Source organism: Natrix helvetica (assembly GCF_964273705.1).
Source record: "Natrix helvetica genome assembly, chromosome: 1".
NCBI lineage: Eukaryota > Metazoa > Chordata > Lepidosauria > Squamata > Natricidae > Natrix > Natrix helvetica.
The window spans coordinates 75,931,851-75,945,996 of record NC_138548.1 but is presented as its reverse complement, the minus strand read 5'-3'; the positions used below and the strand labels follow the sequence as shown (position 1 = coordinate 75,945,996).

The 14,146-nt window shown below is 37.7% G+C and overlaps 2 protein-coding genes across 3 annotated transcripts in view; both read left to right on the top strand.

The window, feature by feature from the left end:
- Positions 1-14,146, top strand: part of SMOC1 (SPARC related modular calcium binding 1) — a 78,571-nt gene that overhangs the window by 24,257 nt on the left and 40,168 nt on the right. For both annotated transcript variants that reach the window (XM_081937758.1, XM_081937759.1), the window contains exons 2-5: positions 6,839-7,010; positions 8,101-8,213; positions 9,933-10,032; positions 11,500-11,547. In XM_081937758.1, coding sequence (XP_081793884.1) covers positions 6,839-7,010; positions 8,101-8,213; positions 9,933-10,032; positions 11,500-11,547 — 433 coding nt within the window. The remainder of the gene's footprint in view (positions 1-6,838; positions 7,011-8,100; positions 8,214-9,932; positions 10,033-11,499; positions 11,548-14,146) is intronic.
- The window catches only part of PLEKHD1 (pleckstrin homology and coiled-coil domain containing D1), a 283,969-nt gene that overhangs the window by 235,321 nt on the left and 34,502 nt on the right, over positions 1-14,146 (top strand). The gene's annotated exons all lie outside the window — the stretch shown is intronic.

Below are 14,146 nucleotides of genomic sequence, written 5' to 3'. Positions count from 1 at the left end.
TAGATGATGCTATAGTAACAAGTAGGGAAATTCTAGAGATTATAATTATGCAGTGCTTTAAAATGTACTAAATGCTATTGCCACAAACATAATTTGCTTATTAAAATGTAAAGATGTAGTTACTAAGCAGCAGTTGAAGCATTAGATCAGAGATGTGACTGGGCATAAATACTTGAACCAAAGAGATATTCCAAAATAATGCAAAGGTTGATGTTGCCTTATTGTTTATCTTGTGATGTTGGTATTGCTACACTGAACCTGGTCCTTTTGATTTAACAACAATTACAGATAGTCCTCAACTTATAACACTTCATTTAGTGATCCTTCAAAGTTACAACATCACTGAAAAAAAGTGACTTATGAGCATTTTTCACACTTATGGTTGTTGCAGCATCCCCATTGTCAAAATTCAGACACTTGGCAACTGACTGATATTTTGCAGTGTCCTGGGGTTATATGATCACCTTTTGAGACCTTCTGACAACAAGTCAACGGGGAAGCCAGATTCACTTAACAGCCATACTACTAATTTAACAATTGCAGTGGTTCGGCAGTGGCAAGAAAGGACGTAAAACGGGGCAAAACTCACTTAACAAATATCTCACTTAGCAACATAAATTTTGGGGTCAATTGTGGTCGTACGTTGAAGGCTACCTGTACTGTAAGCCTAGAATGATGCAGTTGCTGGTAAACTCTCTAAGGGCAAACACATGAGGAATCCATTAAAATGCATGTCTAGAAACAGCCTAAAGTTGAAAGTAGAAAGGAAACTTCTCAAATATAAATAAACTCTTTCAGAATCAGTATAAAAATACAATGGTTTTCATACACATTTGCATCCGAACTCCATTTAATAATAGATCGCAGGCATCTTCAAATATAGCATGCGATCATATGATGACTAGCTTCAATTCCTAAACTATTCAAAATCTCAGAAGAAATCTAGCAAGATTTTGACCACAATGTTTTTTTTAGAAAAAATATTTTGACTGTAACTTAATTGATGACCATTTGGAGGGAGCAATAGAAAACATAGCATTTGTGGATCCAGTGCAGGGGTGGGTTCCTGCCAGTTCTAACCTCTTCTACAGAAGAGGTTCCACAAATCTATAGTGCCGTTTAGAACCGGTTCAAGCTCCCTCCCTCCGCCTGTCCGCACATCATCAAGGTGAAGAGCGAGAGGAGGAATTCTGGGAGTTGAAGTCCACAAGTCTTAAAGCTGTCAATTTGAACACCCCTGGGGATTTTTTTCTAAAGGGTTAGGGATGCAAAGGTCTTGTAACTTGACAGCTTTAAGACTTGCACACTTCAATGCCAAAGTTTCTGAGCCAACATTTTGGTTGCTAAATGCCAAGCCACTCCCACCCGGTCACATGGCTGGCAAGCCACTCCTACCCAGTCACATGGCCAGCAAGCCACTCCCACCCAGTCACATGGCCGACAAGCCACTCCCACAAAGCAGGCCACACTTACAGAAGAGGTTCTAAAATTTTTGAAACCCACCACTGGTCCAGTGTGATGGTCCAGGATTGTACTTTCTACCCAACATGTGAGCAAACCTTGCCCAGCATAGCATCCATATTTGCTAGTATTCTAACATCCAGCATTCTCAGTGAGTGTGAACAAAAACTAGGAATAGTGGAAGTTGGTCTTAGTGCCATTGTATGCTACCAGTTTGGAAAGGCTGATATAAATTTTAATATTACACCACTGTGTAGTTGAGAGAGTTACTGTATGTTTGAACAACAAATAGAAAGTTCTTTGTATAGAATAACTTTACATACATCAAGAGAATACTTAGACTCTTCTATTATTTATACATCATGTTGCCAATAGATTTGCATTGGAAGTCATATGGAAGAGAGGTATCTAGCATGTGTTTATATATACAAGGCTAACTTAATTTATCCTGAGGCTTGTTATGGCTCAATGGAGTCTATCACTGCAAAAACTTTAACAAAGCAAATGAACATTATCTTATGTTAAGGTATTTTAATTTTAAGGTATTTTCTTTTGTTAAATTTCTTGGAGTGATAGATTCCATTTACCCGAGCAAATATGGCCCCTAACCGAGTATTAATAAAGCCTTTCTAAAAGATTATGGTATCTATTGGAGACTTCACTAAAACTAAAAAGGATGTAGAGTAGTTTGCAGTATTATGTTATCAACTGATATGTTTTATTCAAGTTAAAGAAATGCAAGCTTCAGAGGACTTTAAACTGAACAATAAATAGTTATATTTTTGTTTCTAAACAGTACAGCAAATCCTTGAGTGATCTATCTGTATTCATCCAATTTTCCCTTTCTATTAATCATTTTACTAAAATAAAACAGAATGGCTCCAAATTAGGAAAATATTTAGTGTTGGCAGCTACATCAGGTCAATTCTTGGCTGGGGAATTCTGGGAGTTGAAATCTACATCTTAAAGTTGCCAAGGTTGAGAAATACTGACCTAGAGAGAACATATTTCCTTTTATTAAGGAATAGGCAAACAACTCACCCATTCCTACAGGTTTATGATAGTGAAGCAGTAAGGTACAGATGCAAAGGAGATTGTGGCAATAAATTTTCTGTTTTTAAATACTGAAGAGGAATACTAAAACATTCTGCTTTTCTTCTATTTTCTTTCCCCAAACATGGTTCCTTTGTTTTGTTTTAATCCAACACATCCTCTTTCCTTCTTGAATGGTAAGGATTGATTCATACTTGCTTCTGCTGTAATGCAGAGGCTTTGGGGCACCTGATTATAATTTCACAAAAGCTCACATATGCTCCTTAGTTGTATGTTATGATGTGCATGGGTAGGAACTGCTAAACATCTCTTCTTTATGGGGATGGATCCATCCTGAGTCAAATTCTTAAAAGTGGTTCCAGCTGTTGAACAGCTGCAAGTAATCTGCCCTTTTCTCATAGACATTTGAAGTTCTTTAATCAGTGTTTGTTGTTGTTGTCAGCAATGGTGCTGAGGTGTGGAAAGATGGAGCAGATGGACTTGGGGGGGCATATTTAACTTTAGGCTGACCTCTCTTATCTTGCATTTGCTCTCTTCCCAGGTCAAAGGAGGCTGGAATTAGTCTGGAAAGTGGCCATAAATATGCACCTGTGTAAATGCATGTTGAAAAGGAAGGGGTTTAAGGGCAGCTGTTATCTTGGAAGATTTCCCAAAGAGTTCCTCTCCTCTAACTGCCACCCAAGGACTGGTGCACTTTGAATAGAAAGTGGACAATTGTAAAATCTGGTATTAAGGTTATTATCTAGCAGGAGGTATTCAGTTACAATAACCATATGTGAGTGCACTGGCGAGTGTGTTATTTTTCTGGTGTCAAAACAATTCTTTGCTCAGGCTTCTATTGAAAAACTAATTTGAAGTGATGAGAAGGCTTCTTTTACTTAAAGAGGGTTACCCATGCAATTTATATCCCATATACTAAATTGAAGCATCCATGAAATTTGCAGTTTTTGGACTTCTACCGTGTTTCCCCCAAAATAAGACAGGGTGTTATTTTCTTTTGACCCCCCCCCCCAAATAAGGGCTTGGCCTTATTTTTGGGGAGGTCTTATTATTTTTGATGTGCAGGAGGCGGCAAGCATGATCACCTCATGGCTGCTGCTATGTTGCAATATTTTCAGGGAGGGCTTATTTTCGGGGAGGGCTTCTTTTAGCGCATGCGCTCAAAAGCCCGATTGGGCTTATTATCCAGGGAAGTCTTATTTTCAGGGAAACAGGGTATAAAAGGTATTCTTAAACTTGTGTTGGCTACAGGCCAACATATTTTTCAAAGAATATTTCTCCTTGTCTCATAATATATAGAAAGGATTAAAGTTACCATGTTTAAAATTTGAACCTCATCTCTGCCAATTGACAGTTTCCTCCATTGTTTTGCCTGTTTCACTCCGTTCTTGTTTCTTGTTATGATTGTCCATTCAAGTGTGAGGCCGCTATTGAAGTATGTCAACAGGTTGTTATCTCCAACTTTTAGCTTTATTTATTTAATAAAAGGAGAGAGAGAGAAGAAAAATTTAGAAAAAGGGAACATATATGAACAACATTGCTTAGTAAAAGCAATCTAGGCAGTCTTACTTGAAGTTGTAATCTGAGGACTACCTTTACAAATCTTCTCAAAGGGTCCAGGAAGGAGAAATTCACAATAAATTAAAATGTTCAGAATTTGATATCAGAAGGCATATATTAGTGATATAATTCAAGATTTAAAATACCAAGGGCTACATCTTTAATTGGCAATTTCATTCTTTTCAAAGTTGTATTCAGAATTAAAGAACCATGCAGAAATTTAAAAAAAACAGTACAGCCTTTTAAACAGGTCCTGTTATTCCCTCATACGTCCTCAAGAATCCTTTTGAAATAAAATACAAATTATTGCACAATTCTACCAGAATGTAGGATATTATTTGTATGTACAGTAGGTGACTTGAGCCAAACCAAAGACCTTGGGTCAGATTTCCAACATGCATTTCTATCCAATCAAGGAATTAAATTTGTAGAAAAAAGTTTTCTGCTGCTATAAAACATTTAGAATTTTGCTGTGCTATAGATGCTTGGATAAGTAGGCCCAGTTTCTAATTTAAGGAAGTACAGTTTATTTTCTTAGTCTGGCTACAGATAACTGAGTCACTTTTATGAAGCTGCAAAAATATCTAATCTTTTCAAATGTGATGTGCTGACAGGTTTACAAGAGATTCTGTTTAAAGAAAAAGAAAGTACCCTGGCCAATATTTGTTGGCAATTTGTAAAATCTTGAGATTAGAAATATGCAGAATAAGAATCATATGACGTGTGAACTTTGCATGTCTTCTCTTCACTGTTGCAGGAGACTTTCTCCACAGAAACTGATTGACATGCAGTATAGTCAGTTTTTAATTCTGTCCATCACAATGTTTCAAAAATGACTAAAGTGAAAAAAGATGTTTAGTCTAACTTGTCAAAAGTGGATATTTCAGGTAGACAAATTTCAACAGCTAAAAATATCATGCCAATAAGCTTGGAACAGTTAAGCACCATTTTTAGCCACTTTACACTCAAAAAGTATGTACAGTTTTAGATAATTTAAATTTTCCCAATGAAACAATAATAGTGGATAGAGGAGAATATTTATAGCTCAGAGTTGAAATAAGGGTCCTTGGTACTCTCTAAGCTTGGTTGCTTTTTTAGATATTTCATTGCCTTCATAGTAAGTAACATTAACAGTGCAACCAAACTCAGAATGCCAAGGATCCCTCATAGAGAAAAGAACAAAAATGTTGATATTGTTTTGATTTGGTGAGGGAATTTGCTTTTGAAATTAGCCTTCTGTTGATATTACAAGCTGTGGTGCTTACCCAGAGGTGGTATTCAGCCGGTTCTCCCCGGTTCAGGCGAACTGTAGCGGCGGCTGCAGGAGGCTCCGCCCGGTGCTCACATCCCAATATAATGCGTGAGCACTGCTCATGCGCAGAAGGTGGTGCACATACACAGACAATGTGCGCGCATGCAAGCGCATTCACTTGCGAACTGGTAGAGAAGGTAAGTGAATCCCATCTCTGTGCTTACCTCAGTTTACTGGCCTAGAGGATGGAGAACATATAAAAGTATAATAGTTAATGAGAGATATATATAATAGTTAATAATATAAATGGCCACATTTTCTTTTTTCTCTTGCATTCTTTTTTCTCTTCTGATTTGTACTATCTTTTATTCGATCAATTTTTTCAGTAAAATTATACTATATACTATTTATGTTATTTATAATACTTATATAGCCGCCTACTCGCTCACAGCGACTCTAGGTGGCTTACAAACAGTAAAAACACAAAATAGAAAACAACAACAATAAACTCCCACCCACCCATCCTGGCGACAGCACACGATTAAATGAGCCATTTGATGGGCTCCATTGCACTCTGGGTTCCTCAGGCCTGCTGGCAAAACCATGTGTCCATGGCCTTACGAAAGACTGTCAAAGCGGTGGCCAGTATAATGTAGTTGATAATTATAATATAATATACAACATAAGATGCATTCAAATTCACTGTACTTAAAAAAAATCTATAGATTATTTTTAAAATGGCAGAAAAATGGCAAAAACTTTGGGAGAGAAATCAGAAATTGACACTTGCCACATCATATAAGGAAAATCTTTATAAAATGTCCTATAGGTGGCACCTCCCCCCAGCAAGATTAGCTTAAATGTTTAGCAATATATCCCCCAAACTGTTGGAAATGTAAGCAAATTCCAGGTACTTCCACATGTGGTGGACCTGTAAAAAAGCAAGGAAATTTTGGATATAAATTCATATATGGAAATTTTGGATACAAATTCATTTATTAGAAAAAATGGTTAGACAACGTATAGAGTTCAAGCCAGAATTACTTCTATTATGCATTATACCCGATGGCTCTGATAAAGGGACAATATACTTAATGCTACACACCCTGACTGCCGCAAGAATGGTGTACATGCAGCTGTGGAAGAGTGAAAACACCCCTTCAGAGGAGATGTGCAGAAATGGATAGACTAACATTAAAAATAAAAGACAAAGGAGAGACAGAATATTATGACACATGGAACAGATTCTACCAATGGTTAGAAGCATGAGGCGGAAGTTGGAATATGGAAAAATTTGGTTAGGTGGACTTGAAAAGAGATATTATGTATGCATTGGTGTATTAGAATGAATATGATGGTCAAAAATAACTGTACAACATGAGCACTGTGTAAATAGTATATATGTTATTTGTTTTTCACATTGGTTTTCACGCCAGGACAATCACACTGTATTCAATATATTTATCTGCAAATAATTAAAAAAATATTTTTCACCTATTCTGCTATCTTTAGTTTTTAATAAGTGACCACGACCAAGACCCTCAATGTAACCTTCAGTGCTCCAGATCTGCTGCCAGGCCTCTCTGTGCTTCTGATGGCAGGACCTATGAATCCATGTGTGATTATCAGAGAGCAAAGTGCAAGGATTCCAATCTGAATGTGGCACATCGAGGCAGATGTAAAGGTAAGAAATTAAAAAAGGCACTTCTGTTCATCTGGGATAGAAATATTGAGTGTATTATTTCATAACTCAATTTGATACTGTTTAAGCTAGAAAGATAAATTGGAAATATGTGTTTGCCTAAAAAGAATTATTCAGACATCTTTGGCAAATAAAAGGACCTGGAGGGGAGACTGAGTATGTTAATAGAGAGTAAAGGATTAAAATAATGATCGGCAGAATATGAGGCTTTTTTGAGGGCTGCAAACTAATGTACCACAGAAACAGCTGTCATTTTCAAATCAAATTAATGATGTAATATCAGAACATCATGATGATCATAACAACATTGGGAATTAAGATAAAGATAAGGTAAAGGTAAAGGTTCCCCTCACACGTATGTGCTAGTTGTCCCCGACTCTAAGGGGCAGTGCTCATCTCCGTTTCTAAGCCGAAGAGCCAGTGCTGATGAGAATTCTGTGGTCATGTGGCCGGCATGACTAAACGCCGAAGGTGCACAGAACGCTGTTCTCTTCCCACCAAGGTGGTTCCTATTTTTTCTACTTGCATTTCTATATGCTTTCGAACTGCTAGGTTGGCAGAAGCTGGGACAAGTAACAGGTGCTCATTCTGTTACGCAGCTCTAGGGAATTAAGGTTAACATTGGGAATTAAGATACTATTCTAAATATTTCACAGTCTTCTAATTGGTAGAATTTGTCATGTGTTATTTTCTGGATTAAGGTTGAGGTTAAGGTTGAGAGGTGAAGGACACCTGAATAGCTTAGAACTCAACCTTTTCTTCACCCCCCTGAAATTCCCTTTTTTGGCCGCGTATCATGGCCACAGCCTCCAAGACTTAACTCAATATTTAAATGGTGGATGGTGGTGAATGGAAGAATTTATATTCCTTGCAGACAGATGGTCATGTGCATTCTTTTAGAGTTGCCTCTTGGGTTAATAATAACAAATATCTTGAAGGCTCTGTACATAAATAAACGTTCAGCAAAACAGGATTGTTTAAGTTTTTCTTTTGCAGTTATTTTCATTGAAATGTCATATGCTTTTGACATATTGCTTATCTTTATTTAATTCTGAATGGATTTTCTTCATAGATGCTGGTCAGAGCAAATGCAGACTAGAAAGAACCCAAGCACTGGATCAAGTGAAGAAGCCACAAGAAGCGGTCTTTGTTCCAGAGTGTCATGAGGATGGATCATTTACCCAAGTAAGATGTTTATTATGATTTCAAACTTTTCAACTTTCAAACTTTTAGACTTTCTCCTACACACTTAACCAATATAATAAATTGTGGATAATGTCTTAATCCATAAACAATTGTGGTTGAAGCAGTGCCTGACATTTATATTTTGCATCGTTACCTGTACATGCACACATATTTTATGAAGATACCTGATAGACTATACAAACAATTAAGATAGATGGGCGGTAGTTGGCCCAGAAAATTTGAGGCTCTAATGACTCAGGAAGTGTTTGTGAATTGTGAAAAGGAAAGTTCACAATGCCTTCTTTCCTCCTTCCCTCCCTCCCTGCCTCCCTATAAGTGGGAGCGAAATACAAACTCTCATAATTATAGCAGGTTTGTATAACATAGCACATTTGGGGAGAGCTAGGCTTTCGGGTGTCCCAAAGGTGATTTTTCAAAAGGCAACTGGACTTTGTTTTTCCTTGAAGATGTTTCACTTCTCATCCAAGAAGCTTCTTCAATTCTGACTGAATGGTGGAGGATGAATGGATTTATATTTCTTGCAATCATCTGGTCATTGGCACTTTTTGGGAGAGTCATTGAGGCACTTGGAAGTCTATCTGTGCCCTCAAGGTCACCTGGATAATGCAAATGGGTGTGGAACCTTCTTGGAACTGCTGAAAGGATTGTGTTGTAAACAGGAGATAGGTGGTGTCATTTCCCTCCCACTCTGATGAGTTAACTGTTAATCTTAATGTAAATGGCTTCTTTGACCCCTCTTTCAAACCAGCAGTTCTCTCTGTCCAGAATGTGGACTTTGCTATTTTCAAAAGTGTGACCTTTGTCTTTCAAAATCAGATGGACTGCTGAATCTTGTCATGATGACCATGTTGTGCCATGCGTTTGTGAAGTGGTTGTTTTGTTTCTCCAATATACAATCTGTACATGTCTCACTGTATTGTACTGCTTATATCACATTGCTCAATTTGTCATCCTTGGGGAGGATGAGCTTCTGCCTTAGTGTATTAGGCAGAAGCTTGCTATTAACACCCCAATCAACAACTAAAAAGCCACACACAACAGGCACCATATAAATAACACACAGAGAATGGGCCAAAGCACACACACTGCTAGAGAGAAGTTCCCTGAGGATGGGCTCCAGCATGAGTCTAAAAGCTTGAAAAACTAAACCTCCGGTCCCAGTGACCAATCCAGATTGGACCCTATATCTACTCACTCTAAGGACTTGCTTTCAGTTGCAGAAATATAGCTAAAAAGAGGTTTTCAGGACATCACCATTTATAATTTCTGTAACTGGGTTCACGCAGCACACTGAGCAACGCAATATAATCAAGCTTATTTCATCATAAAAATGCAGCAGACAAGTCTTTAATATGATGGTTATACATGTCATGGTTATGTGGTAATGCATCCACTAAGTATTGGTGGATAAAATTGGAAGGTAATGTCTGACAGTAATATAAAAAAGACAGCACACACAGCACAAATTAGGGTTTCTGGTTTCCTGTAAAATGATTAAGAGCAGTACCTTTTTTTGAAATAATATTAATGTTGGAACTATAAATATTGCATGCTGTGCAACATAACAAACCGTTACACGAATATGCATGAAATACGTTTCCTTATTCCTGAAAATGTATTTTTAAAGAGATGAAAGTTGTTGCGTTAATATGGAGCCAGAGGCATCTTGCAAAACTAACCATCTATTCTCTCAAACAGGTCCAGTGCCACACTTACACTGGATATTGCTGGTGTGTCACTCCAGATGGCAAGCCTATCAGTGGTTCTTCTGTGCAGAACAAAACTCCTGTATGCTCAGGTATTGAAGGCAGAGAAATAAAGGTTTGCATATTTTGAAAGGAATAAGCTCTTTGCATTTGTAATCTTTAAAACTCAATTAATATAGCTCAACAGTCCAAATTGTACTCTGCACATGGTTGTTGTCCATCTTGTGGCTGAAACCTTGCTAGTCAAGAGTTACAGGTAGTCCCTGATCTATGATCACAAATGAGCCCAGACTTTAGGTTGTAAGTTGTTACTGTTACTGTTGTAAGCCGAGTGACCATGTGACTGGACTTGATTTTTCAATCGTTTTTACAACAGTTGTTAAAGTAGTCACCATGGTCATTAAATAAACAATGTGGTGGTAACTTAGAATCCAGCTTGTCCAGTGGACCTTATTTCCCATTTCTTTGCTGGAAAATGGCAAAAAAAAGTTGGAAAATGCAAACATGTGACCACGGGACACTGCAGCCAGGGAGCTGGTTGCCAAGCAACCAAAATGAGATCATGTGACGATGGGGGTGGGGCAACAGGTATAACTGTGAGGATGTATTGTAAGTGCAGTAAAGATTTTTGTGTCTGTTGTATCTTCAAATGACTGTTAAGTGACTAGTCCTAAGTCAAGGACTACCTGTAGTGCTAAACATATATTGATAATAAAAATAGTTTCTTGATTCCAAGTAGTGTTTTTTTAAAATAAATAAATGGTATATTGTTACTTATTTTTTTAAGAGAAATCCTTAAGAATGAAATCATGTAAATTCCTATCATGTCTGGAAAAAAAATTCTGGTAATTTAAAAGTGATTATTTCTAAAAGAGTCTGTTTTGGGGTTAGCTGGATAGCACAGGTCTTAAATTAACCATTTATGCTACACTGCCCATTTCTGTTGTACATCTATGGTTAAAAAAAAAAAAACATTGGTCCTAAAGCAGGGGTGTCAAACTCAAGGCCAGTGGGCCACAGCCGGCCTGCAGGGTGCTTAAATCTGGCTTATGGGGCTTGTCTGGACCGGCCCACGGTGCCTCTGACAGATAAAATTGCTTTTTCGCCAGCAGGGTACTGCAGGAGGCGTCCGTCCCACCCCGCCCCCCCACTCCCAGTCAGCCCACGGAGGAGAATTACAATACTGATCCGGCCCTCGAAAAAGTCCAGTTTGACACCCCTGCTCTACAGTGTTAGTTTTAATATTATGGTTCTGATCAATAACCAAATTATTGACCATGCTGTTTATCAGGTTGGTGACATCACCAATTTTCCTGACTGCCTTTTTTGGTTGTTGTAATTCATAAATTTATTTCAAATTTAAACCAGCAAAAAGACAGACCTAATTCAGAGCTGGCAGGAAAAGCAATAATTGTAGGGAATCAATGATTGCTTGGATCCAGCTGTCTAGCTACTACTATTGGTATAGTGCTCTGAAACTTCCTATAGATTGGACAGTAATTTGGATGATACCAGTGAATGTTTTGCTCGTATACTAACATACTTGTTTTTCGTTTAAGGCTCAGTAACCGACCGGCCATTAGGACAGGGTAATTCTGGAAGAAAAGGTGAGTAAAGTTCTATGCTACAATGAGGGGAGGTTTTGAAGGCTTTCCCATTTATCATCTGTCCCATGTTTGAACTTTCTAGGACAGGGTTGTCAAACTCAAGGCCAATGGGCCAGATCCAACCTGCGGGGTGCTTAGATCTGACCCGTGGGGCTGCCCTGAAAACAGTGAAGGACCGGCCAGGGGTGCCTCTGCCAGTGCTTGGGTCACCACAGGTGCCTCCGACACAAGTGATGTCGAGCTGGCCTTGCCCCCTGGCCATGCCCCCCCCCGGTCAAAAACAACCTTGATGTGTCACTCAATGAAAACTAGTCTGACACACTTGTTCTAGGAGAACATAAAGCATAACCAAAGGATGCCATTGTAATAAATTTCAACTTCTATGCTGGACATTAATGCTACATCTTAAAGTATTACTTAAAAATAATAATTTTGGCAGAAATTTCAAGATAATCATGCTAACCTCGAGGACATCTAGTATTCTTTTACAATGAATGAAAAACTTGCATGCTTAACATAAGCTTTATACAAGGCACAGTGGCTGTTCCAAGTTAGGTTTTATGACTTTTCTTTCTGAGACAATAGCATCTTTGACTTGGATATAGTTGGGTTTTTTCCCCAGTTCAGCAGAAGAATAATCAGGTCAACCCAAATGCTGCTATAAAATGCCATTGTTCTTTCATTTCCCAAGTATAATTCTTTATAATCCAACAAAATAGTTGATCTTTATGTAAACCATACATTCTCTATTTCACTTGAAGATTAATAGCTTTAAATGATCAAAAGTTATTTAGTCAAATCTTTCAAATGACTTCAGCTGGGATTCCAAGGCAGACAATATAGAAAATCGTGTAGTTTTGTATTATATTTTACATATTTCTACTGTGGAATATCAGAACAATTCCCCTTTAATTCCATTGTAAAGTCTAAATAAACAGTTACATGCATTTCAGCATTTTTATAAACCTGTCCCTTTAGGAGCTGATTCAGAAATCATACAAATTATCAGCTTTTGCTAAAATGAACAATGCTAAGGAGGATATGTTTCATTTATGTAGTGATTAGATTTATAATTGATGCTTATCTTCCAGAATTATGACGTGCTTTAGAAAAAGTACGTACTTTGGATTTTTGACCTTTTTCTAATATATTGCATATTACTATGACCCATGCTTATTATAGAATTGCAGTTATCCAGAGTTCCTGGAAGTAGTCAGATATACATTTTTTTTACATAATATGTAAGTAAAACTTAACTACTCAGTTGTAATAACTGAAAATGGCTTCTGGTGGCTGTCAGCCATATATTCTGGATAAACATATGTTGGTTATTATATGATAATTATTATCCATAAAACTAAATAGTACTGTCATCTAGAAACACGAACTTTTAAAAAGCTGTTCGGCTGATCGGTGTTGGAAATAAAGTTTCTGATCAATTGAAACAGTGATCTCATCCAGCAAGGCAAATTTTGTTGGTCAAAGCCATTTTCAGCCTGATGATTCCCATATGTATTTGGACTATAATCTTCGAAATTCCCAGCTACCCTGAATGCTATCCAATGTTTACGTGAGAACTATTGTTTTAATGCTTTCAGACCTGAGGTTTTAATGGTTTTAGCCACTACAATCCAGACAAGTAGAATGTGGCTTTTTGTACTAATCCTTCCTTAGTTTACACCACTGATTGATGAGAAATGATGTCAGCGAGATCAGCATTCAGGTAAGAGCTACCGAAAGACTTGACTGCTATATAGCAGTCATGTGGTAGTAAAGGTAAACAGTATATCTTGGGTACCGTTTTGTATAAGGTGGCAACCAAATGACAGGGAAAGAAAATGTGGTTTTCTCTGTGCCGTTTATTATCACTGCACTACAAAAGAGGGTTAGGGAACTATACATATATAATACATTATGCCATTCATTGTTGCTGGGAGTTTTCTCTCATAAAAACATGTTGCAAACATCTATCTGTTGTATAAAGGGGGTTCTTATTTCATTTCCTGCTACATTTTGACCCTACATTATGCAAAGCCAAATAATAATAATAATAATAATAATAATAATAATAATAATAATAATAATAATAATAATAAGTTTGAATTTATTAGCCGCTCCCTTTCCAAGTAGGACTCGGGGCGGCGTACAATGGAGCATATAAAACATAGAGGATGTATAAAAAGCACATAGACATACATACAAAACACACATACACATACACGGACATGGACACGGAGGAGGTAACAAATTACATCATATAGACAGTTAAAAATCAACATTAAAATACCCCAATTGTAAGAACCCAATATGCAATTAAAAATTTAACGTTTAAAAGACATTTAAAAACAGTTAGGAGGAATAAGAGAAATTACGATTGAGCCAGGCCAGATAATTGAAAGAGGTGGGTCTTCAGCTGTACACGGAAGGAGCGGAGATCGGAAGTAATCCTGATGTCACGGGGGAGGTCATTCCACAGGGCTGGGCCCATCACAGAGAAGGCTCTGCTCCTGGGTGTCGCCCCCCGACACTGTTTGGCGGACGGCACCCGGAGAAGTCCCTCTCTGTGTGAGCGAATTGGTCGTAGGGATGTGTGGGGCAG